At 37.6% G+C, this 27,014-nt stretch overlaps 1 protein-coding gene and 1 long non-coding RNA gene across 3 annotated transcripts in view; one reads left to right on the top strand and one right to left on the bottom strand.

Moving 5' to 3' along the window:
* Positions 1 to 831: 831 nt before the first annotated feature.
* Positions 832 to 4,619, bottom strand: LOC106698290. Its single transcript, XR_001349574.2, has 2 exons — positions 1,369 to 4,619; positions 832 to 1,256 (listed from the first exon to the last, which is right to left on the bottom strand). It is a non-coding gene; the product is annotated as an uncharacterized LOC106698290 (long non-coding RNA).
* Positions 4,620 to 4,626: 7 nt separating this feature from the next.
* Positions 4,627 to 27,014, top strand: part of UBA6 (ubiquitin like modifier activating enzyme 6) — a 65,234-nt gene continuing 42,846 nt past the window's right edge. The window contains exons 1-8 of one of the 2 annotated variants that reach the window (XM_023759629.1): positions 4,627 to 4,745; positions 8,428 to 8,490; positions 13,373 to 13,381; positions 14,004 to 14,011; positions 18,294 to 18,388; positions 19,142 to 19,253; positions 22,165 to 22,245; positions 25,081 to 25,203. In XM_023759629.1, coding sequence (XP_023615397.1) covers positions 8,475 to 8,490; positions 13,373 to 13,381; positions 14,004 to 14,011; positions 18,294 to 18,388; positions 19,142 to 19,253; positions 22,165 to 22,245; positions 25,081 to 25,203 — 444 coding nt within the window. In that variant the 5' untranslated portion in view covers positions 4,627 to 4,745; positions 8,428 to 8,474. Of the gene's footprint in view, positions 4,746 to 8,427; positions 8,491 to 13,372; positions 13,468 to 13,982; positions 14,012 to 18,293; positions 18,389 to 19,141; positions 19,254 to 22,164; positions 22,246 to 25,080; positions 25,204 to 27,014 lie in introns of both variants that reach the window. The other variant, XM_006095641.3, reaches the window with a different exon arrangement.

The following is a 27,014-nucleotide window of genomic DNA, read 5'->3' as shown; positions in this document are numbered from 1 at the left end:
CATGACCAGCCAACCTCCCATGGTCCGTCCCCCTGGCCAGCAGGATCACCGGCCAGGCCTAGGGTCCCCACCTGTGCACGAATTTGTGCACTGGGCCTCTAGTAAACTAATAATTAATGTGTGTGTGTGTGTGTGTGTGTGTGTGTGTGTACATTGATAGCACAGGGGCAACATAAATGAAGGAAAGGAGAGAGTGAATCTTTGAGAGATCTGACTGGAGAAGGGAATTAAGCTGGGAAACCACAAAATTAAGCCAACATATTTTTAAACACTACACACACACACACACACACACACACACACGAAAAGAAAAAATAGAAAAGGGAGCTCTCTATTAAGTACTTAAATCAAACAATAAAATGTACTTAACTGTTCCTAATGAAGTTTGGAAAATTTTGCTGAAACACATGAGAAAGGAAAAATGAATTTGGACTAAGAAAATTAAAATCTCCTTTGCCATTTATCAGCTATAGATAACAGACAAAGAAGCCAGCTGTAAAGTTAACAGAAAATAATATTTCTCTCAAGAACATGCTATAGTGTTAACAACCACCCCCCAACTTGGAGAAACTATTGCTTTTTCACTTACAGATAACCCTTTTCTATATAATAATGGATTGTTGAAAAAAAAACTTGCTCTTTGAAATCCTTTCATTAAGAAGGAAATATCCCACTCTTGGCTAGAAAATCTAAGTCACTTTGACACAATGAAACAGCCTCTACTTCCAACCCAGGGGCAGTCAGAGAAGGGGTTTGTAGAAACAATATGTTTCCGGACTAAAGGGGTCTGTTTGCCTGCCCGCATCAAAGCCAGAGAAGACACAAACAAGATTTGTAGCAAAGAAAGTAAGGGTTTATTTTAAGTGGCCCATGTCCAGAGTCACAGGTCAGCTAATTCTCAAAGACCTGGCTCTCCGATGGCATCACGGAATGGGTTATACAGATGATAAGTCATTAATTTTGGTGACTAGGAGAGTTAGGGTCATGTTTCCACTGATTGGTCATTGCTAGGGTAGGGGGTATTTGATCAGTGCATCTAGTCCTAATGTCAGTCATAGCATTGCTTTATCTGTTTTCTCTCGGATGTGGTCAGTGGGATTGTTCTGGAGCCGAAACACAGCTGAGGCCTACATGTTATCTCTATTTTGACCAAAATCCATCTCTGAGTTCAACAGACCTGAGGCTTTGTTCCTAAGATTACTTGATGCTGGTCAGAACCTCATTGTCCTGAGGGCTTAATGATTTAGGGAGTAGTCCTGCAAGGGAGAAGGAGGCAGGTGAATCAGGGTACTGGATTAAGCCAGTTCAAAAGAAAGGAGAAAGATAATATTAAACAAATGAAGTTTCTACTGAATTGCAAATACACACCTATTTAAACTTTTTAGTTTTCAATAAAACAGCACCCTGGGTCCATGTTGCAGTCCAGACATAATGTAGACCCCTTTACATACAGCCTTGCTTTCTTTTGAACCTATCGAAACATTTTCAAACTTCACCTCAATTTCTCCTAAACTCAACACTACCCAAAATTCCTATAATAAACTTATCTTTCCCTATGTTTGATAAGGCACTTCATGGTTCTTCTGGAATATGGGCTTCCTCCTTGTAATGGGCCAGAAACCTGACTTTCTTGAAATATACCAGTAGTTTTATTCCCCAAAGGCCTAAGCTTATTGGACTAGGAAGTCTGCCTCACGCTAAAAGTTCAGGAAATTCATTTTAATTTCACATAAAAATGAGCAACAAAAAAAGTCCCATGCAAAGTTATTATAAGAAAAACAAGAATAAGGAGCATAACATCATCATTACAGGTAATGCAAGCATGCCTGAAAGATGTACCACCAAATAGATCAAACCTTAAGTTACTGCTTTGAAACCACCTAAATAAGATTAAGAAAATCATACAAAATATTAAAAAAATATATATTTAGAATTAGAAAATCTCAGTTAATTAACTCAATGAGAAGATCCTTTAACAGTGTATACATATATCAAATCATCACATTGTACACTTTAAATATCTTTGTTTTGTCAATTACACCTTAAGAAAACTGGGAGAGGGGTTAGAAAGACTCAAAAATGAGGTGACAGAAAATCAGGAAAATTAGTTACACAGAATAAACTAAAAGGAACACAAAGCTAATAAGCACAAAAGATTGATTTTTTTTCTGTAAAACTCTGCACCAAAACTTCGGTCGATGCTTCTCCAGTCATTTTGGTTGTCTGACGCTTTCTCCACTAATTCTTTAGGAAGGACTCATAGGAACAATGGTCTCATTAAATGTTGATGTCATATCAAGTGTTGATAATAGCTTATACCCTTTGTACATGAGGGTTGGTTTTGCTGGATATTAAGTCCTTGACCACACTTTTTCCCCTTGAATATCCTAAATGTCATTTTATTTTCTTCTGGCAAAAAAGATTCATTGTCAAAGTCTGATAATATTTCAATTTTCTTTTCCATTTTGATGTCACATTTAATGTGACAAAACATTAAAATCTATTAAATCTGGGTATCTGGTATACTGTATGTTTGAAATAATTTACACTATATTTCACCAAATCAAAGATGACTTCAATTATAAGAGCACCATTGTTTTCTGTATTTTTAAAAAAGAAAAAAACACATTCTAATTTCAGGGATGTTAACATGTCAAGAAATGTGGGTGTTAGGTGAAATATACTATATTATGTTTCTAAATACAAAAACCATAAACCATAAATTTATTAGTTCAGAGCTCTGCAGGTCAAAACTGGGGGCACAGCATAGCTGGGTTCTCTGCCCGAAGTCTTCCAAGGTTGAAATCAAGGTATCAGCTGTGTTTTGGTCTGAAGCTTAGGGGTTTTCTTCCAAGCTCACATAGGTTATTGACCAAATTTCGTTCCTTGCAATGAAATAGGCCGTTATCCCCATTTTCTTCTTGGCTGTTAGTTGGAAGCCACTCTCAGGAATTAGAGGCCATTCCCATTTGTTTCTAGGTGGCCCCTTTCCTCTTCAAAGCCAGCAAAGTAGAATCTCTCTCACATCAAGTTGCCCCTCACACTTTGAATCTCTTTCTTCAGGAAAAGCTCAGCCCCTTTTTAAAGGTAGACAGGCAATATATAAGTAAACAAATACATATACACCAGAAAGTGATAAATGCTAAAAATAAATAAAATAAAATAAAAAGTTTATGCTTGCATTTCCCTCTGTCTAGAATATTCTTCTGCTAGAATATCTGGCAGGGCTCACATACATTAGATTTGGGTTCAAATTTCACTTTCTCAAATAGACCCTCTATGACTATCTAAAATTGTCTTCCTCCTCCCCTCCAAGTCTCTTTCTCACTCCTCACATTTTTTTCTTCATTATGTTTACTTTTCTGAAATTATTTTTTCATTTATTTTCCATTTTTTTGGCTTTTCACAATGAGATTGTTGAATTCAGGGATCACTGTATCTCTATCACCTTATCATTGTCTAATTATTAGGTCCTAAAGTTTAATGGGCATTCAATTTTTAGAAAGAAAAAAAGGGAAATTAGAAGGAAATACAGAAATTGGCATTATCTGTGGAGTGGGCCAAATATATTTATAATTTACTTTAGAATAAAAAGCCAGAGAGATAAACCTAGTGCTAGAGCAGAACCTTGATAAAATGGGACATAGACAAATTTGATTTCAGTTGTTCTGTTGAAAGGTACATAACTGGACTGAGAAACCTGAATGATGCCATAGTTGAGCAGCATGTTTTCAGGTAATTGGAGATGTACAATTTTGAAAAGAGAACGGAGAGGCATAAAGAGTAATGCGGTTTTGTCTGGACCCTCACTCCCCACTAGACAGGAAAAAGTTCTAATTAAGTAAAAATATCACACATTGCAAGAGATGACGTAATATATATAAAGACACTATATGCCAATTTTAAAAATCCTGCAGATGTTTCTTAGAATGGAAGACAAACCCTAATGTTATTGTGTCCCACTCATCCTTGTTTTCCAAGAAAGGTGGAAGGGGAGTCAATGGAAAGAGAATTAGATGAACGGTTCTTAGACGTGTGTGACCAGCTCTTTGACCTTGACCGAGTCACCTACATTCCTAACTTCACCCAGAAGGTGAAGGGGGCAAACTGGATGACATACCGTAATGTTATTTATAGATCCAAAAGTCACATGATTCTACTAAACCTGTGGCAGTGCCTGGCATGTACTATACGCTCAAAATGATCTGTCAAACGTATAACGTCTTAAAATTGAATCCCAGGCTGGACATCTGGAGCTACCTATTATTAATCTTTGGTTATTTATAAAATTGGGAGGCGGGGGGGTTCCATTTCTCGCAACAAAACTCGAGAATCCGGATAGGCAGCCCCATCATTTCAGAGTCCCCGGAATCCTCAGTGCTTGGCTGGGGAGCCAGCGGTGCAGCGTCACTTGACTGTTTCGGTCCCACCAACGTCTGCGGAATCCGTATCGCAACATCGCCACCCACTGCAGCCACCTGCAGCCCAGCGCGCCCCGCGGCCACACCCAGACCGGAAGTCAGGACGCCCCGGGGGCTGACGGGAAGGCGCGGCCAGCCGCAAGCTCCGCAGGCCCGCCCCTCCGGTGACGTCATCGCCCGCCCCTTGACCCCCGCGGTGCCGCCCCCTTCCCTGCCTGCCTGTAGCCCGCGGCGCGGCGTTTCTCCGGAGGCGATGGAGGGATCCGAGCCTGTGGCCGCACCTCGCGGGGAACAGGCGTCCTGCTCTTCCTGGGGTGCCGCCAGGTGAGAGCACCCGTGTGGGCGCAGAAAGGCGAGGGGTGGCGGGCAGGACCCAGCGCCGGCTCTCTGCTTCTCCCCATCAGGCGGGCAGGGAGCGCTCTAGAGGCCGCGGGGCCGGGGCAGGACCGGCCTGGGAGGCGCGGGGGGACCCCCCGGGGTGGGTGTGGCGGCCCCGGCTCGGGCCTTCGAGGCTCCCGGCTTCGCCGAGGAGAAAGTCCACTCTCCCCCTTTCAACGTTTCCTCAGTTCCGGTCGGGGTCTGCCATCCTCCTTCCTCGCAGTCCCCGGGCGGGAAGGTGGCGGAGGGCGGCTCCGGCCGGGAGTCCTGGCCCGGTCCGCTCCCCAGACCTGTTGCCTAACAACACATGCTGCCCTCCCGTCGGTAAAATCAAAACTAGGAGCTCCCCTGGGCGTCATCCTCCACCGCGAGCCTCCTTTTAAAACGATCACCTGAGGGAACTTGGTCATCATGAGTCAGTGACTGGACACCCCGAGGACTTCTGTGGACTACAGTTAAAAAAAAAAAATCAGGGAAAAGCCCGTGTAGTTCCTGCTTCAATGATCTCAGTTAATAAAGCGGAGTTTTGCGTCCCGCCACCGCCGGGCACAATCTGCCCACGGTAGACGTGGTGGACGTGAACCCTTGGCCTTTTCCCGAGCTTCAGGCCGAGGGATGCTTCTGACACCAGGGTATTGCCCGGCTTTGCCCGCACTGCCAGAGGCACTCGGGGGACATTGTGCAACGCTAACAGAAACTCCCCCCTTTTAAAGCATCTTTGATGGCCATATCGATCTTACTACAAAAGTGACTTGTGAACCATCCCAGCAAGGCAGGGCTTTCTGAACACTGCCTAAGTGACAGGGCTGATTAGACTGTAGGGCTTCTCACTTTCGCTAGAGAAAGTGTCCTAAGGATGAGAAAACTGTGTAATAGGACATTTTATGTTCATATTTTGTTGCAAGGCCAAAACAGGTTATTACAGTGGATGTGTAAAGAGCACAGCTATTTTCTGGCTTGCTTTCGTAATTGCAATCAGGAATATTTCTCATAGTTATCCATTTAATTAAGTAGAAGCTGATAGCATTTAATGGTACCAAGCAATGTTTGGTAAGATTAACTATATTTACAAACTAGAGGCCTGCAGTGGGGGTCCCTCAGCCTGGCCTGTGGCCTCTCACAATCCGGGACCCCACCCGGCAGGGGAAGGACCACGGGGAGGGCTCCAGGGCGTGTCCTGTCTTGCTCAGTCCCCATCTTCCGGACCCCAGCAGCAAGCTAACCTACCGGTGGAGCGTCTGCCCCTTGTTGGTCAGTGCACATCATAGCAACTGGTCAAATGGTTGGACACTTAACATATTAGGCTTTTATATATATACTAGGGGCACCTTGAAAGGAATGGTGGGCCATGAGGCTGCTGTGGGCACAGGGGCAGGTCTTGGCCCATCCTCCACGCCCCCGCTCAGCCCCTCCCACTGTGGCCCCCAGTTCCCTGTCTGCCAGCAGCCCCACTCCCATGCGCTGACGGTACCGGCCCCCCTCTCACCTGCTGACTGAGTGGAGTGATTGGGGCCGGTGCCAACAGCAGGTGCGATTGGGGCCGGGGCCATCAATGGGTGTGAGCAGCAGCTGATGCCCTGATTGCTCCTCATGAGCAGAGGGAGGTAGAGAAGCCCTCAGGGGTGATCGGGACGGTATCAGGCGCCAGCAGTGGGTATGAGAGGCAGCTCTGGCACCGGCAGCGGGTGAGAGTGGAGCCATTGCCGGCAGCAGTTGAGAGAGGCAGCTTCCAGCCCTGAGCAGGGGGAAGTGGAGCAGGGGGAGGTAGAGAAGCGTGCACCCCTGGTGGTCAGCGCACATCATAGTGACTGGTTGTTCAGTTGTTCCACTGTTTGGTCTATTTGCATATTAGCCTTTTATTATATAGGATATGTAGATAGATCCTTTGACTTATATATCAATACCAGGCCTTAAAAAAAATGAGTTCTAAAACTGAACTTTCTTGCTACCACATTGTTTTTAGAATCCTGTATTTGATCACTAAAGCTTCCCAGAATATGGAATGGATTATACTTTTATTAAGATGATACTGATCTTAGCTGTCACAGTGGCTCAAGCCCAAATGCCTCAGGCTGGTTCCCTCTGCCAGGGAACCATCTCTATTCCCAGTGCTTATCCTATTATCATTTTCTTTGCATGCCATGCTTTAAAAAAATTGGGAGGAGCTATGGTAAATGATACATTACCATAAGTATGTCTTGTCACACTGGTATGTTTAACTTTTAAAATTTACTCAACAGATATTTTTGAGTGCTCTCTTTATTCCTACTCCGTAAGAGGTAATAGGCAGTATAGCCTGGTGCCCAAGAGCTAGACTGCTTAGGTTCAGCTTCTGGCTCTGCCATTTGCCTGCTATAACTTTAGGAAAGTTATTTAAGTCATCCTTAGTTTTGTGGTGTTTTGTTTTATTCCCTCTGTTCAATGAAGATGATAATAGTGCCTATTTCATAAAGTTGTTGATAGGATTAACTGAGTTAGTACAGCTAAAGCGTTTAAAAGGGTGTGGACACAGTGTTAACTATCATTAAATGCCAGCTCTTTTAGGTATTTGGAATGCAGTAGTGACTTCTTAATGGATCATACATTCCATAGAGGAAAGCAGACAATAAACAGTTAATGATAAGTGATTTGAAGAAAATATAGCAGGTTAGTGAAGTACGGAGTGACCTAAGGAGAAGGGGAGCCATTTCATTGATAGGGTGATCAGGAATGGTCTGCATAATATTTGTGAGGAAGTATTCAGAAACAATATAGCCAGTGTAAAAATTAAAGTGATAGCAGGCTTGGCTTTTTGAGGAACAGCAAGTAGGCCAGCGAGGCTGAAGATAGTGAGCAAGAGGGAGAGTTGTGGGAGTTGAGATTGGAGAACTAATTGGGAGACCTTCGAAGTACTTCAGATAAAATATGATGGTCGTTTGGCCTGAGATTATACAGATTGAAATAGTGAGAAGTGATCAGATTTGAGATATCCTTTGAAGGAAGAGCTTAACCAATGAAGAAAATGAGGGACAAATGAAAAAGGTCCCTAGATTTTTTGGCCTGAGCAGGTAAATGGTAGGTAGTACCAGAAACTGAATTGGGACGCACTGGGGAAGAATAGATTAAACAGGGGGAATTGAATTCTGTTTGGGGCTTATTATATTTGTGATACTAATTGGACATCAGACTAGAGATATTGTTCTGGAAGATGTATAAAATCTAGAGGTCAGAGGAGAGATCAAACACAGAGAAAGAAGTTTAGATATCATCAGTATATGGTAAATTCCATGGATTGTATGCGATTATCTAGGGAAACTGTATATTAGAGAAGGTTTGTGGGACACTACAACAAAACTGCTAACATATAGATCCAAAAGAAATTATGCATCAGTGATAAAACAACCATGGGCTGTAATTTTGCAGTATACACAGAAAGAATATGCAATCGGTGAATTTAATTTTGGTGAATTTAATTTTGACCTATTTTTTAAATCCAAGTAAAGTGGTAGATAATAAAATATATATCTGATTTGTAAAAGCTCCTTTAGTATCTGGTGAATCTGATACCATGTATAATTGAATGTTAATTACAGGATGTGAATATTGAATAATCGTGCTTGCCCTTATAGATTTTGTTTGTTTTTTTCAGTACAAATACACATTTGCCCATGATGTCAACAGAATCTGTGGAGATTGATGATGCATTATACAGGTAAGAACCTTATGTAAACTGAAACTTTTTTCCCCATTCTTTGTTCTCAACTAATGAAGTAGTCTCCTTGAGGTTACCATTAGGCCTATGCCGAGTTTTGTAAATATATCTTAAAATTAGATTTTCTGCAACTTCTTTTTTTAATTATATGTATTCTGAAAGCTAGAATAATATTTAAATCTCAGTTGCTTTAGGGCAAGCATGTCAAACTCGCGGTCCACAACGAATATTTTTGTGGCCCAGCCAACATAACGGTATATAAGAAATGTTTTAATAAAAATTTCATAACTTAATTTTTACAATATCCTGTTATACATAATTATTAATAACAAACTACAACGTTCGCTAATGACTGATTACTATAATCATGTTGCATTCATTTCCCTTATGAGCCTTTTACACACAGGCGCACCATTTCTTTCCACTAATACTAGCAGTGAATATTTTAGCAGCCGATTGCCACGTCATCAGTCTTGTAATGATTTGTTTGGTATGTGCAATAGGAAATTTTTCGCTTTCGGAGAACAAGAAAAATAGGTTTATTTGCATTACACTTATTGTGTAGTTATTCAGTGTCTGGTAAGTTAGTGTGCAAGAAAAATATTAACTTCTATTAAAATATTCTATTATTTTATGTTAACGATTACTCATTTATTTCAGCCTTTTGTATTCAACATGTCTTTATCGAAATAAACCTTTATTTCTATGAAAATTAAAATGTTTTTTTGCGGCCCACATAAACTTAAACCTTTATGTGGCCTGTGTTAGCCTTTGAGTTTGACAAGCTTGCTTTAGACGATCTGACTAAGAATGATCCTGCGATCCACCACAAAATATACCTCTTGTTTTTGGACAGGAATATATATTTATGTTCTTGGTAGTACAGGAGTCTCATGAAAAATAATCCATTCCACTTTATTTACTTATACAGTAGCATCTAAAGAATATTTATGTCAGTATAATCTCATTAATAACTTTGCACTCTATAAATAATGGAGAACTATTATGTGATTGAAGAGCTGTGATTTTAATGAAATTTAGTGAGACTTTTTTTACCATACTTTTTTAGGAAATCAAAATAGTTTTTTCAAAATTAAAGTTAAATTAAAAACACATTTGTTGCTTATTATTCCTAAGAAAGTTTTTAGTACTTCAAGTTATTTGTATATAAGGTAGTATCTGTTTTAAAACTTTTAGGTTTCCTCTCCTGTAATCACGAAAAATAGATTTTATGTAGATACAATTTGGAAAGATAAGCTCATTGTGTATTTTGAATTCCTCTATGTATTTTTAATGTGGGATACAGTGTCATTTTTGAGCACTTTAGAAGGAGCAGATATGTTGACTTCAAATCCACTTGGAAAAAGTGGATGAAAGACTAACTTGATTTTGCTTATGTGAGAATTATTTTACCATATGTTCCCCCGATTATCAGTATACTTCAGAAGTCACCTTGGGTTTGTACTCTTAATCTATAATTATGTTGTTCTTAATGTCCTTTTGATCATATTCTTGGGATAACAAATGGCAGCTCTTTGAATTTTTTTGCTAATTTTATTCATTATTTTGTTAAAATCCCTGTGAAACTTTTATATCCCTCCAACCCAGTAATTGCTAACTAATGAACATAATTTTCAGTTACCCAGAGATTAAATTTTTTATTTGCAATGCTATCTAAGTAGGTTGCAGTTTGCTTGACTGAAAGTTTTAGAATATAGCCGTTTAGGTATGGCATATAGTAGTAGTACATATATAATCAGGTATTGCTGGGTCATAAGGTAATTTTATTATTATTTTTTTTAGGAACATCATATTGTTTTCTGTTACTTTTAGACTAAAACATTCCCACCACCTGTGTACAAGGATTCAGATTTTTCCGCATCCTTACCAACACTTATTATTTTCTGGGATTTTGTTTTTGTCTTTTTGTTTTGTTTTATAATGGCCATCCTAACAGATATAAGGTGATATTGTGGTTTTGCATGTCTCTGACTATTAGTGATGTTGAGCATCTTTTCATAACACACATAACATTTGTGTTGTCTTTGGAGAAATGTCTCTTTTAGTCCTTGCTCATTTTTAAATCAGATTATATGGTTGTTGTTGTTGTTTTTTTTTTAACTATAGAATTATAGTTCCGTATATATTTTTGGTATTAACCCCTTATCAGGTATATGATTTGCAAATATTTTCTCCCATTCTGTAGTTCCTTTTCACTTTGTTGTTGTTTTTGTTACACAGAAACTTTTTAGTTTGAAGTAGTCCCACTTGTCTGCTTTTGCTTTTATGGCCTGTGCTTTTGGGGTCATATCTAGGAAATCTTTGTCAAAACCAATGTTTAGAAGCTCTTCCTCTGTTTTCTTCTAGGGGTTTTAGTTTCATGTGTTATTCCTAAGTCCTTAACCCATTTTGACTCCATCAAAAAATTATTAGACCTAATAAATGGATTTGACAATGTAGCAGGATACAAAATTAACGCCAAGAAATCTATGGCATTTTTATACACCAATAGTGAACTTACAGAAAGAGAAATTTTTTTTTAAAAATCCCATTTACCATCACACCAAAAAAAATAAGATACCTAGGAATAAACTTAACTAAGGAGGTAAAAGACCTGTACTCGGAAAACTACAGGACACTGAAAAAAGAGATAGAGGAAGACATAAACAGATGGAAGAACATACCATGTTCTTGGATTGGTAGAATCAGCATCATTAAAATGTCCATACTACCCAAAGCAATCTATAGATTCAATGCACTCCCCATTAAAATACTAACAGCATATTTCACAGATCTAGAAAGAACTCTCCAGAAATTCATCTGGAATAAAAAAGAACCCCGAACAGCTGCAGCGATCCTGAGGAAGAAGAACCAAGTAGGAGGGATCTCAATGCCAGATATCAAGATGTATTACAAAGCCACTGTTCTCAAAACTGCCTGGGACTGGCACAAGAACAGACATATAGACCAATGGAATAGAATAGAGAACCCAGAAATCAACCCAAACCACTCTGCTCAATATTTGACAAAGGAGACAAGAACATACAATGGAGTCAAGACAGTCTCTTCAATAAATGGTGTTAGGCAAATTGGACAGATACACGCAAAAAAAATGAAACTAGGCCACCAACTTACACCATACACAAAGCTCAAAATGGATAAAGGACTTAAACATAAGATGGGAAACCATACAAATATTAGAGGAGTCCATAGGCAGCAAAATCTCAGACATGTGCTGAAGCAATATCTTCACCGATACAGCTCCTAGGACAATGGAAACTAAAGAGAAAATAAACAAGTGAGACTACATCAAAATAAAAAGCTTCTGCACAGCAAAAGAACCATCAAGAAAACAACAAGAAAGCCCACTGCATGGGGGAACATATTTGCCAATGTTATCACTGGTAAGGGTTTAATCTCCAACATTTACAGGGAACTCATACAACTTAACAAAAGGAAGATAAACAACCCAATCAAAAAATGGGCAACGGACCTAAATAGATACTTTTTGAAAGAGGACATAAAGCAGGCCAAGAGACATGAAAACATGCTCAAAGTCACTAATTATCCGAGAGATGCAAATCAAAACGACCATCTCACACCTGTCAGAATTGCTATCATCAACAAATGACAAGTGCTGGCGAGGATGCTGAGAAAAAGGAACCCTCGTGCACTGCTGGTGGGAAAGCAGATTGGTGCAGCCACTGTAGAGAACAGTATGGAGTTTCCTCAAAAAATTAAAAATGGAACTTCCATTTGACCAAGTAATCCTACTTCTAGGAATATATCCCAAAAAACCAGAAACACCAATCAGAAAGGATATATGCACCCCTATGTTCATAGCAGCACAATTTATCATAGCTAAGATTTAGAAGCAGCCTAAGTGCCCATCAGCAGATGAGTGTATTAAAAAACTGTGGTACATCTACACAATGGAATACTACGCTGCAGTAAAAAAAAAAAAAGGAGGAATTCTTACCATTTGCAACAGCATAGATGGAACTGGAGAGCATTATGCTAAGTGAAATAAGCCAGTCAGAGAAAGATAAATATCACATGATCTCACTCATTTGTGGAATATAATGAACAACATAAACTGATGAACAAAAACAGATCCAGAGACAGAGAAGCATTGATCAGACTGTCAAACCTCAGGGAAGGTAGGGGAGGGTGGGTGTAAAGGGGAGAGATCAACCAGAGGACTTGTATGCATGCATATAAGCCTAACCAACGGACACAAACAACAGGGGGTGAGGGCATGAGTGGGAGGGTTGCGGGGTGTTGGGGGGATAAGTACACATATGTAATATCTTAAGAAATAAAAATTTAAAAAACTAAAAAAAAAAAGCATCTTAGTCTAAAATTTTTATCTAAAATTATTAATATAAATTTACATTATTGAGTGCTAGTTTTTGGCATAAAGTAGCACTCAACACCATTTGGATCCCTTTTTCTTCCTCTTCCTATTCCCAAGCTTAATTAAATGCTTATTACACCCACTCAGTAACCTAAGATAGGAATATGGTGTCATCTTAGATTTTTTTCCCTATTTGTTATCCTCCAAATTCAATTAATTTTTAAAATGCTTCCAGTTCATTTTCTGAACAAATCTTAATTCCATCTCTTTCATTTCCTTTCCCTAAATTTGGCATCTCTCAATGATCTGTTATTCTTTTATGTGATCTCTTTAGAGCTACTCTTGCCTCTAATCTACCTTTCATACTTTATTTAGCAATTAATTCAGAAAATGTAAACACTATGCAAATGATCCAAAACGAGTCTCTGGGCGGGATCTAGTTGCCAGGTTGTTTGCAAACAACTTTTAAAGGATATATAATTTCAATGACTTAATTTATTATTTTTCATTGTGTTTTACATATAGTCGACAGAGGTATGTTCTTGGAGACACAGCAATGCAGAAGATGGCCAAGTCCCATATTTTCTTAAGTGGTATGGGTGGTCTTGGTTTGGAAATCGGTAAGCAGTAGTTTTTATTTATAATTTTACATGACACTTTTGAGCGTGATTTCAAGATTTAACACCTTCCCCATGTATTATTTCTCTAAAGAAAATTAAATTCAAAACCTTAATCAGGTTTAATTATTTTGGAAAGACTACTTCGCAGTACTGTTATATTCTTCCAGAAAGAACCAGTAATGACTCTCTTGATTCTCTTTGTGATGTTAATTGCCATTAGTGGTTATTCACTGTATTCGTTAATATATTATGGTAGGCCACATATACATATATTTATAATAGTATATTTGGAAGAATACATTAAAATTTTAAGAGTAATTATCTCAGTGTGATAGGATTATGGAAAATTTTATTTTATTTTTTATTTTTGTTAATCTGTATCTTCTTCGGGACATGTATTTCTTAAGTAGTAAAAAAGTTAAAATTATTTAGTCAGAGATATGATGACGCTCCATGAAGACATATCTGTTATACATTCCTACAATTGAGCTATTCTTTTTCCTTTTTCTTTATAGCAAAGAATCTTGTTCTTGCAGGAATTAAGGTAAGTAAATGTTGTTGGTAAAAAGAATTATTTGTTATGAACTCTTTTTTTTATTTCTCTTTTGCTTCTCAGAAGTAATATTATTTACACTTTGAGTTAATTATTGCTTTTTTATTTAGTAGCAAAATTGTTCTAATTCTTCAGTCTTTTTTAAAAAACTTATAGAAAATTTAAAAATTTGAAAAAAAAAAGTTTTGACAAACCCCATGTACCCATCATGCAGCTACAATTATCAGCTCATAGACAAATTTTAATTTGTTTTCATGTATCTCTTCCCCATTCCCCACTGCCTACCCCAACCACCAAATTATTTTTGTGTAAGTTTCAGACATTCTATTATACAGTTCTTAAATATTTTAGTATATAGTTCTAAAAGATAAGGGTCCCTTTGGAAAATATAACTACAATACCATTTTCACACCTAAAAAATGCTTCTTAATTTCACTGGATTAGTTATCTGTTGCTGCAAAATAAATTACCCCACAACTTAGCAACTTAAACAAGAGCACCTATCTCAGTTTCTGTGACTCAGGAATCAGACACAACTTAGTTGGTTCCTCTGTTTGAGGGTTTCTAACAAGGCTCCAGTCAAGATTTTGGCAGGGTCTGCAGTCATCTAGGGTAAGGATCTGCTTCCCAAGGTGGCTCAGGTAGTTATTGAAAGGATTCAGTGGCAAAGTTGTGCCACTTCACATTCTCACCTCAGCTCCTTTCTGGCTGTTAATCAATTCCTTGCCATGTGGCCCTCTCCATAGGGCAGTTTGCTTCATCAGAGTAAGCTAGCAAGAAGAAAAGAAAGGGAATGTTCTAGCACCGTGTTCGGCAAACTGCAGCTCACGAGCCACATGCGGCTCTTTGGCCCCTTGAGTGTGGCTCTTCCTAAGCCTTAGGAGTACCCTAATTAAGTTAATAACAATGTACCTACCTATATAGTTTAAGTTTAAAAAATTTGGCTCTTAAAAGAAATTTCAATCGTACTGTTGATATTTGGCTCTGTTGACTAATGGGTTTGCCGACCACTGTTCTAGCAGACCAGTCTTTAGTAATCTAATCTCAGAAGTGACATTCGATCCCCTCTGCTGTATTCCTCAAAAGCAAGTCACTAGGTCTTGCTTACACTCAAGGGGAGGGAATTACATAAAGGCCTAAATACCAGGAAATGAGAATTATTGGGGTCATCTTAAAAGCCTACCACAATCATCAAATATCTAGTTCAGGGGTGGGCAAACTTTTTGACTCGAGGGCCACAATGGGTTCTTAAACTGGACCGGAGGGCCGGAACAAAAGCATGAATGGAGTGTTTGTGTGAACTAATATAAATTCAAAGTAAACATCATTACATAAAAGGGTACGGTCTTTTTTTTTTTTTTTTTTTTAGTTTTATTCATTTCAAACGGGCCGGATTCGGCCCGCGGGCCATAGTTTGCCCACGGCTGACTAGTTAAAGTTCAAATTTTCCCAATTATCTTCTGAGATATTTTTTCAAAAATTTTTGTTCTAATCAAGATCCAAGTAAAGTCCATACATTAAACTTAGTTTATTTTAATCTATAGATTTCCCTTCTCTGTTCCCCCCACCCCTTGCAATTTGTTAAAAAAACCAGATTATTTATCACATATACCTCTACTTCTGTATTTCCTGTAAACTGGTAGTTATATTCAGACAGTCAGATTCATATTTGATTCTTGTGGCGCCACTACTTCACAGGTGATATTTTGTTCTCCCCTGGGGAGGAAATAATATTCTGTTGTCTCTCTCTTTGTGGTTATTACTACCTATTAATGATTATTGCCTCGATTCATTATTTTATTAATGGCAGTGATATTCTAATTCTGTCATTCTTTTTATTTATTAGCTGGAATAATATTTAGAAAGAAAATTTGTCATTCATCACATATTTGGTTCTACTAAAGTGGTACTATATGAAGAGCAGAAGAAATATTTGATATTTTCCCACTTTATTTACCAGTTTTCAAATCAGTGGTTTTTCTATCATTCCCCAGCAGTAGCCAGTGAACATGTGTGTGTGTGTGTGTGTGTATGTGTGTGTGTGTGTGTGTGAATATGATGACAAACTCAGATTTGATAGGTTTTGATCTGTTATAGTAGCTGTTTTCATTGATGCTCATATTGTTTTACCTTTCCTTGTTCAGATCTTCTTCAAGTTCTTGAGTCCTCTTGGTACACCCCAGTAGTCTTTGATTGCTACTGATTGTAAAATTTTTTCAGCAAAACAATTCCAGTATTAATAACAATATGATTACTAATCAAAAGCAGTTAAGTAATTTTAAAAAGTTTTAAGATTTTTTTTTTGTAGTCACTTTAAGTCATTCCTTTGGGCAGTTATGCAACAAATTCAGTAGGTAGTTTTGTCCATTTATTTATTTTGCTTAAATTTTTAGGGATTGCTTTTTTTTATTTAACATAGTATTAATATTATGTGAGACTTAAAAAATTCAAAGTCAGTTTTATAAAACAAAGTATATTCAGGTAAGCCTAGCTTCTTTGTACCCTATACCCTCCTTTCCTAATTAGCTCACCCCCTTTTTTCATCTGTTTTTAAATATAAACAAAACAGATAAATGTGAAAATTTTATGTGTTTGTACATATTTATTCCCACCTGCCTTTCTTAGATAAAGAGCCATACTTTCCTCCATCTTGCTTTTTATCATTTAATAGTATGTTCTGGGTTTATCCCATATTGGTAAATATATATATATATATATATACTAGAGGCCTGGTGCACAAAATTTGTGCAAGTGTAGGGTCCCTAGGCCTGGCCGGCGATCAGGGCCGATCAGGTTCCCCACCTCGTGGCCTCCCTGTCTCCTCCTTCCCTCACTCCCTCAGAGCCCCACTGCCACCACTGGTTGCCCGCCATGTTCCGTGCCACCCCCTGGTGGTCAGCGCATGTCATAGCGAGCGATTGAACTTCCTGTCTCCTGGTCGAACTCCCAGGGGACAATTTGCATATTAGCCTTTTATTATATAGGATGTATTCCTTTTTTTTTAAATAGCTGCATGGATATACATTTTGTCAATGTAGCATATATTATTATACCCACTTCTTCACTGATGGATGTTTTATTTCCAACCTTTTGCTATTATAAATAGTGCTGCAGTTAATACTCATATCCATGTCTTTTTGTATTTTTCCCACTGTGTCTTTGGTATAGATTTTTAAAGGTGGGATTACTATATCAAAGTATAAATGCACATGTCATTTTGCTAGAGATTGCAAAATTCTTTTCCATTGAGGTTGTGCAGCCTAACACTTCCACCACTGATGTATTGAAATGCCTGATTCACCTCATTCTCATCCATAGAGTATGTTGTCAAACTTTTGGACTTCATGCCATTCCAGAATGAGAAAAGATATTTCATTTTTGAGCAAGATTGAACATGCTTCAATATTTTACAGGGCCAAATGCATTTCTTTTCCAGTATAATTTGTTTTCATATGCCATGCCCTTTTTTAAAAAAATCCTCACCCGAGGGAGGGCTCTGGCCGGTTTGGCTCAGTTGGTTAGTACATCCTCCCATACACAGGAAGGTTGTGGATTGATTTTTTGGTCAGGGCACATGCCTTAGTTGAGGTTTCAACCTTCATCAGGGCGCTTACAGGAGATAACCGATGATGTATCTCTCACATCTCTCTCTTTCTCTCTCTCCCTCCCTAAAAAGTCAATAAAAAATAAAATAAATCCTCACCCGAGAATATGTTTTCATTGATTTTTAGAGAGAGAGAAACATCAATGTAAGAGAGAAACATCGATCAGTTGCCTCCTGTTCATGTTTCAACAAGGGATCGAACCCACAACCTTTTTGGTATACAGGACGATGCTCCTACAAACTGAGCTGTCACCTGACCAGAACCCATGCCTCCTTTTTTTAAATTAATTTCTTGTGGCCTGTAATACAAGTCACAAACATTTTTTTTATAGTTAGTCAAGTATCTTACTTTGTGGAACATTCGGAAATGCTTATTTATGTGAATTTTTCAATTTTTTATGTGATGCTTTATCTAAAATGCTGCTTTCCAAAAATTTAAATTCTCTTACTGTTGGAAATAGTTTTTTTCATTACTTTTTCTGGGTTTTCTGATATGTATAGTCATTTCATCTGTGAATAGATCTAATTTACGTCCTTTTTAATTTTTAAGCCTTACTTTCTGTTGCTTAATTACGCAGGATAATATTTTTAATATAATGTAAATAATATTGTAGATGGTGAACATCCTTGTCCTATTTTGAATTAACAGATATTTTCCTTTTTTTGAAGGCACTTACAATTCATGATGTAAAGAAATGCCACGCATGGGATCTAGGAACCAATTTCTTTCTCTGTGAAGATGATGTTGTTAATATGAGAAACAGGTGAAGATATTTTGATATATTATCATAGGAAATTTTTTTAAAATATATTTTTATTGATTCAAGAGGAAGAGAGAGGAGGGAAGGGATAGAAACATTAATGAGGAGAGAGAATCATTGGTTGTCTGCCTCCTGCACACTCCCTACTGGGGATCATCGAGCCTGCAACCCAGGCACGTGCCCTTGACCAGAATCAAACCCAGGACCCTTTAGTCTGCAGGCCGACACTCTATTCACTGAGCCAAACCAGCTAGGGCAGGACATTATTTTTATTCTTGCAATTACTTAGAATATTATCTGTATCCAGAACACTAGTTCAGTCATAGTTGTTTAACTCATCACCATAAAGTTATACTACCATTGATAAATAAGTATTTACATATATTTACTTAATTATATTTGTCAAATTTTTAAGATATTCACATTACTACCTAGGAATGTATTTCTTAAAGATTGTTAAAGGAAGTCTTTATTATTGCTGAATCATTAAAAGACTTAAGGAGTTTGGAGCTTGAAACTACAAGGGTACACTTTGAGATTGTGTCTTACTATGAAATGCAATAGTATGCTACATCTCAAGATTGTATAGTCATCTATAAATATGTCTCAGCTTTTTTTCTTCTATAGCTTATTAAATTTCTGTTGAAATTTTGTGACATTCAGATTCCTCTGATGTAAAAGTGTCCTTGAGAGATTGAGTATATTGAATGAAAGAATACTAAAGGTCATTTCTTTTTCTTTTTTTTTTTTTTTAAGGGCTGAAGCTGTTCTTCAACATATTGCAGAACTAAATCCATATGTTCATGTTACCTCATCTTCTCTTCCTTTAAATGAAACCACAGATCTCTCCTTCTTAGATAAATACCAGGTTGGTGCACCATTTAATATTGGAGGATATTGACAAATTTCAAGGCAAATCATTAAGTATTAATGTGAAATAACTAATCTAACCTCTTCTATCAAGCAGAAAAAAATTTTCAGGATAAAAGATTTCCTTTAGAAGAATATATTTCTAATGCTTCATTTTAGGCAAAGGGCCTATAAATTTCTGACAAAGCAATTACATTAGTCAGCTATCTTCACAGTGTTGTGCATAAAAATCTACCCAAAACGCAGTGGTTTATAGCAACATGTGTTTTTTTCTTTCTTATGTATTTGCATGTCAGTTGGAGTTCAGATATTCTAGATTGAACTTGAACTCCAGAGTCTGGGTTCTGCTCCATGTGCCTCTCTTCTGGGACCAGGGAGCTACCTAGGACATGGTCTCATGGCAATAGCAGAAATGCAAAGGGGCAGATCCAACCATCTAAGCATATGTCAAGCCTCTGTGTTACTTCCATTTAATAATACATTAGCCAAAGCAAGTCACACAGTCAAGCCCAAAGTAAAGGAATAGGAAAGTACACTCTTCTCTTCCTAAGGTCATGGGTTAAAGGTGATCTAATCCAGTTACAGAAATGTAAAACATGGGGATCTACTTCAGATAACCTTAAATAATAAAAATTCTAAACACTGTGGATGTTCTAAAAGTGACTAGATTCACCCTGGTTTTCCCTATGATCAGATTTTGGTGTTACCCATTGTCTAGGGGAAAAAAATACTCCTATGTTTCTCCTGTACTCTTCTTCAGGCACCATGTGACCATATATGTGTCAGTTTTCTCCCCACAAGAAGCAATTCTCTAACTCTGGCTGAGAATTTTGTAGCATTGATGAAACAAGTTAAGATTCAATATATACTCGGTTAGAATATTTTTTAAATATGTTTTTATTGATTTTAGAGAGAGAGGAAGGCGAGAGAGAGAAAATCATCAGTGATGAGAGAGAAACATCAGTCAGCTGCCTCCCACATGCCCCCTTCTGCGGATCGAGTCTGCAACCTGGGCATGTGCCGTGACTAGAATTAAACTGGTGTCCTCTTGGTACATGGGATGATGCTCAACCAATTAAGCCACACCAGACGGGATATACTTAGAATTGATTTTATCCTGTTTACAAGCTAAATCAATGTGTTACTATTTGATGAACACTGGCAAGAATACATGAGATTCTTGGGTTACAGACTTAAGAACTTTACTATTCAGAGCATGGTAAGAAGTATGAGTATTATATTTGCCTTGTTTCCTCTTGTCTTCCCCCAAATCCTAGTGAAGTGCAAGAGGGCACATGTAGTGGGTTCCTTTAGAAGAGAGGAACACTGAGCTTGGTCTTAATGTTTTACAGTAAGCAATAAACAAGTTTCCTTCTTTGTCCCAGAGGGAGACATTACCTCATTCCTCAAGTTGTATGTGACAAATACTATCCTGAGAAATGGCACAAGTAAAAAATGGTCAGAACCTTGCATTCATGGTATACCTAGTGAGACGTATAAAGTGAGAGTCCCATGGAGAAATAATCTCCTTGTAGAAAGTATGCCACTAAATTAATACCTGGATATTTGTAGTAAAACTAAGTAAGATAAGTCATGGAAACCAGCAACAAGGAAAGCTCTGGACTGAGTCCAGTTCTGCTAATGACTCTAAGAAAGTATTTGACCTTTATCAATTATGATAAAATCTGATTATAAAATCTTCTCTACTTATCTCACAGGGTAATGATAAAAAATAAAGCATTGAAAATTAAATTTGATATTTATTACAGAACTTTGTGGTTTCACTAATGAAACTATTAAAGCAGAAGTAGATATATTGTGAATCTGTTGAATCTCTGAAGTAAGAGAAAACTAAGCCAACTAATATATCTCTTTAAAAATGTCATTGTTAATCCTTTAGGCTAACTAAATACATTAAATTAGTATTCTGGTGACTAGGTTTGTATTTTCATAGCAGTAACAGACAAAACAAAAGCTCTAATCATTTGGAGTGCATAAATACCACAGGAAATTACAGTTTGCTTCTAATTGTGAAGTCTATGATGGTAATTGAATTTAATGTGAGTAGGTTTTCCCTTGTTTATGTTGTTTTTGCTTTTATTATTCCACTAGCGACCCGGTGCATGAAATTCGGGCACGATGTTTGTGTGTGTGTGTGTGTGTGTGTGTGTGTGTGTGTGTGTGGAGGGGGTGTCCCTCAGCCCAGCCTGCACCCTCTCCAATTAGGGACCCCTTAGGGGATGTCCGACTGCCGGTTTAGGCCCGATCCCTGTGGGCCTAAACCGGCAGTTGGACATCCCTCTCACAATCCTGGACCGCTGACTCCTAACCACTTGCCTGCCTGCCTATCTGATTGCCTTTAACCGCTTCTGCCTGCCTATCTGATTGCCTTTAACCGCTTCTGCCTGCCAGCCTGATCGCCCCCTAACCGCTCCCCTGCCGGTCGCCCACAACTACCCTCCCCTGCTGGCCTGATCGCCCACAACTACCCTCCCCTGCTAGCCTGATCGCCCACAACTACCCTCCCCTGCTGGCCTGATCGCCCTCAACTGCCCCCCTCTGCTGTGACCTGCCTCCTCCTCTGGGACCCACCACCTCCGTGTGAGGCAGTGGAGACACCGAGACTGGCCTCTTCGTGCTGCGCAGAGCCACGAGACCCCCAGGCCTCACTGCGTGAAGCGGCCTCCAGGCCCCACCTCCCCTGTGTGTGTGGCCATCTTATGATGACGTGAGAGCGTGACACCACCTAGGCTATTATTAGCATAGATACCTCTGAGGATATTAACTTTTGGTTGGAATCCTATTGTATTTTGAGTATAAAATTGAAATGCTTCTGATTTAGAAGTTGTACATTACCAAAATAATTGTGTATTCTTTAGTTTTTAGTCTTTATTTTTTTTTCTCAACAGTGTGTAGTATTGACTGAGGTCAGACTTCCATTGCAGAAGAAAATCAATGAGTTTTGCCGTTCTCAGTGCCCTCCAATTAAGGTAATAATATCACTTAATAATGACAGGCAGTTAACCAAAGGAAGGACACTTGCACTATTAAAATTTTTAGCTTTTCATTGGATTATATAAAAGCTCTTTTTTTTTTTTTTTTAAATATATTTTAATATTTTTCTCTTTAAATTTGGTATCATATTTATTTCATATTTTTAAAACTAAGATCTGAATTTGGTTTATAGACAGATTACCAAATCTCCTACTGGGGATGTGCCCGCAACCAACGTACGTGCCCTTGACCGGAATCGAACCCGGGACCTTTCAGTCCGCAGCCGACGGGATGATAAATATTGAATTCGTCATCTAACTTTAGTATGGTATGGTGATGATACTTTGGTTCTTTTAACAAATTCACTAAACATATACAGTTCTAGACACTAGGAATACATTAGTGAATAGGACATACAAATTTTTCTACTTATGAAAATAAACAAATAAGTCCTTCAGGTCCTATGAAGAAAAGAGCTAGGTAAAGAATAGAGTATAACATCCTCATGATGTTAGGATGGGGGCCAGTGCTGGTTCTCTTAGACCAGTGGTTCTCAACCAGAATTCTGGCCCTTTAAATACAGTTCCTCATGTTGTGACCCAACCATAAAATTATTTTCGTTGCTACTTCATAACTGTAATGTTGCTACTGTTATGAATCGTAATGTAAATATCTGATATGCAGGATGGTCTTAGGCAACCCCTGTGAAAGGGTCGTTTGACCACCAAAGGGGTCGCGACCCACAGGTTGAGAACCACTGTCTTAGACTGAATGTCAGGGAACATCTTCTCTGAGATGATATTTGAATAGAGCCCTGAATGATGAGAAAGAGCCAGCTAAGTACACTTCTGAGGAAGAGCATTCAAAGCAATGAGAAGTGCAAGTATAAAGACTTGCGAGTATAAAACTTAATTGGTATGTTTGAAAAGCAGAAGGAAGCAAGCAGGATCAGAATGGGAGTTTGGTTAAAGAGAGAGCAGTAGGAGTAAAAGATGCTGGAGGATTAGGTTGGAGAAGTAGTTAGAAGACCATTTTCTTATAGATCAGAGTTAAGAATGTCTGAGTTTTAAGACTAAGTTTTGATTTAATTTACATTTTTAAAAGATCATTCTGATCGTGCTGAGTGGAGAGAAGACTCTAGCAGTAGTTTTTAAAAGTGTGGTCCAAGGACACAGACCCTTTCATAAAATTTCATATTACTAAAATGTTATTTGCATTTTTCACTCTGGTTCTCTGATGTGGCACAGTCTTTGATGTGTAGTGATACAATTGCTCTGACAGCTAATATAGTGTGTGTGTGTGTGTGTGTGTGTGTGTCCTTGGGTTTTAAATGTTTCTCAGTTTTAATATCTAACACATTGGATATCAGTAGGTATAACTGGCATAAATAAAAGCTCTTTGGGCCCTCAATAATTTTTAGGAACATGAAGGGGTCATGAAACCAAAAAGAGCACTATTGAATAATGAATAGCATAGAGCCAGGTAGGCCAGTTAGGGGCTAATGCAGTAATCCAGGTGAGAGATATTGGTGCCTTATTCAAGAGAGGAGCAAATATGGATTGTGAGTCATTGAACTTGTTTAAAAAAAAAAAGAAAAAGAAAAGGCTAGCAGAACTTGAGAGTTGGATCAATGTGAGTTGTGAAGGAAAGAATGATAAAGAATAACTCCTAGCTTTTGGTCCAGATTAATTAGGTAAGTAGTAGTGACACTGGGAATATTGGAAAGAGATTTAGATGAGAAAATGCAAAATTCTTTCTCTGCAATTGAATACATATTGCTACTTCCACCTCCTTAGTGAGACATTTGTTTCTTTGGAAAAAGCTATTCGTCCTGTTTTAAATGGCCACCAAGCCATCATTGTACTATATAAAATGGGTGTACTTTCAGATTGTGGTATTACATAGCATTTTTACACTTTGCAGAACATTTGTGCTATGGTTTATAATTTAAATTAAACAGATGAGTAAGATATGGAATGGTCAGTAAATATATAATAGGTCACATAAGTTTTACAAAATAATAACAGTAGTTTATAAACTTAAATCCTTGTTTATGTAGTTGATACATATATTCACATTTTAAAAGTTGTTTTGAAAAGGAAGAAATTGTCCTCAAGTCTGAGCTTTTAAACTTAAATATATAAAAGTTTTACTCAATGTTATATCTCATAAAAATGGCTATATGTACTATTTTGACAGTAAAGGTAGTACATGATCAAGTAAGAGAGAGTATCAATAACTCTAAAAATAACTGAACACGAAAACAGTTTCTGTACAGATTTGAAATAGTGGAGAGTGTAGTATAATAAAAATCACTTTAATGCATTTATGATTCCGTTGAAGAATCTCATTTTTACCTTTCATCAGTTCCTCAGCCCTTTTTCTGTTGACTCCACTCAGCTTTTAGCTCTGTTCTGTTTTCTATTAACTACTGCTTTTGGTGAATGGACACACCATTCTTTTCTAAAATGAAAAGTAAAAATTCACTGCGAGACCATGAAATCAAGATAATCTGCTTCTTACATACTGTACTTGACTTTAGGGCAAGGTAGGAATTTGTGTTATCTAAAAATCATAGAATGTATAATGATGATGTGCAGATGTTGCTTCTAATTTTATAACATTAGATATCAAGTCCCAAATACCAAAATCCTTGATTCCTGAACCAATTTACAGGAAAATAATTTATTCTATTCATGTTTTACTTTATATCCCAAACGATATACTTAATTGTAAGTGAAATTGTCATAAAAGAGCCTAAGATAGTTGAGCTGTTTGTTTTTTTTTATATATAAATAGATAAGCTTGAACTTTTTTTTATTATTTTACAGTTCATTAGTGCAGATATACATGGAATTTGGTCACAGTTGTTTTGTGATTTTGGTGATGAATTTGAAGTTTTAGATACAACAGGAGAAGAACCAAAAGAAATCCTCATTTCAAATATCACGCAAGTATGATTGTATATGTATATTGTATACATATATATAGGATTAATTTTTTAAGTTGATGTGAATATTATTTTTTAAAGGTGGTATTAGCAAAATATTGTAATATGCAATATTTTTTAGTTGTTTTACAAGATTTTAAGGTAATTCTTGAGAGATATTTTGTTAATTTCTTTATTGTATTATATTTAAAGCTAAATTTAAGTTAGACTATTAAAAGAGTACTCCTGCCTGGCCGATGTGACTCAGTGGTTGAGTATGGACCTATGAACCAGCAGGTCATGGTTCTCTTCCCAGTCAAGCCATATGCCTGGTTTGCAGACTCGGCTCAATCCCCAGTAGGGGGCATGCAGGAGGCAGCCGATCAATGATTCTCATCATTGATGTTTCTATCTCTCCCTCTCTGAAATCAATAATAATACATCTTTTTTAAAAAGAGTATTCCTGATTCCTTCTAACATTATGTAACAACTAGAGGCCCGATACACGAAAATTTGTGAAAGAGTAGGCCTTCCTTCCCCTGGCACCAGCTTTCCTTCGGCACCTGGGACCTGGGCTGCTTCCCTCCTCTGGCTGCCCGCAGGCACCTGGAACCCAGGCTGGCTTCCTTCCGGCCCTGGCTTCATCAGGAATAATGTCCAGAATGACGTCCAAAAGACGTCCGGTCTAATGAACATATTACCCTTCTATTATTATAGGTTGGTAGACCAATATTTGCTTATGTCATATATTTTCTTTTAATCTTCATTTGAGGATATGTTTTTATTGATTTTTAGAAAGAGAGGAAGGGAGAGAGACAAACAACGATGTGAGAGAGAAACATCACTCAGTTGCCTCCCATATGCACCCAACCAGGGATCAAACTCAAAACCTAGGTATATGCCCTGACCCAGAATCGAACCTGCAACCTTTTGGTGTACAGGATGACACTCTAACCAACTGAGCAACCTGGCCTGGGCACAAATGTCATAAATTTTAATTTTGTTCTATGTCATGTTCTTATGGGACATGAACTGTGATTCAGTGTTTGCTGAATTGTTCATTGTGTCAGATCATAGATGTAACTTTGATATGAGTCACCTGGCCCAACACAGTGACTCTAGAGAGATGCACACTTAAGTTATCATAGACAAAAGCTGTTATATTTCTAAAACATTTGGAGGAAGAAAAAAGTTTTAAGAATTAACTAATCTTCAAATCAAAAGGTATTTGATCAGCTTAATTTTTTTATTCCCTATAAAGGAAAAAATCATTATGATTCATTTTTACTCTTTCTTTTTAGCCTAAATCATTAACTTCATTTGCACTTTTTATAATCAGTTTACATTAAAAGCTCCAAAGAAGTCAACATAAGTGAATGATAATACATTATCTTTATGCTTTATTTTTTAACCCAATGTAATGTTGCCTTTTTTTTAAGAAAAATTTATTGAAAAATTCTGTGCATCTCTCTATTAGCAGAATGGTTTATTATTTAGCCTTTTATCTTCTATAGTTGTTTTTGGTTTGTCCCTGAGAATATCATATAGTTAGAATAAGCTCCAAGGGAGATTATGGATTCTTGTATTGCATTGGTCTTTTCTTTTATTGAATAAAGCAGGAAATATGAAGTTATCCATAAAGAATTAGAAAATATCATACATGTGCCCATTTAAATTATCTGCAAGAAATTGTTTCTCCTTAATAAATTCCATGAGATACTAGCAAACCCATATCACATTACATGTCTGTGATCATAATTTTTAGAATCTACACTATTATGAAAGAGAATGATAATTTCATTAGATTTCATATAGATTATTATCACTTTAGTCAAG

Source organism: Myotis lucifugus, unplaced genomic scaffold (assembly GCF_000147115.1).
Source record: "Myotis lucifugus unplaced genomic scaffold, Myoluc2.0 scaffold_159, whole genome shotgun sequence".
In the NCBI taxonomy this organism is placed as follows: Eukaryota; Metazoa; Chordata; class Mammalia; order Chiroptera; family Vespertilionidae; genus Myotis; species Myotis lucifugus.
The sequence above is the reverse complement of the archived record's forward strand: the minus strand, read 5'-3'. Positions and strand labels throughout refer to the sequence as shown.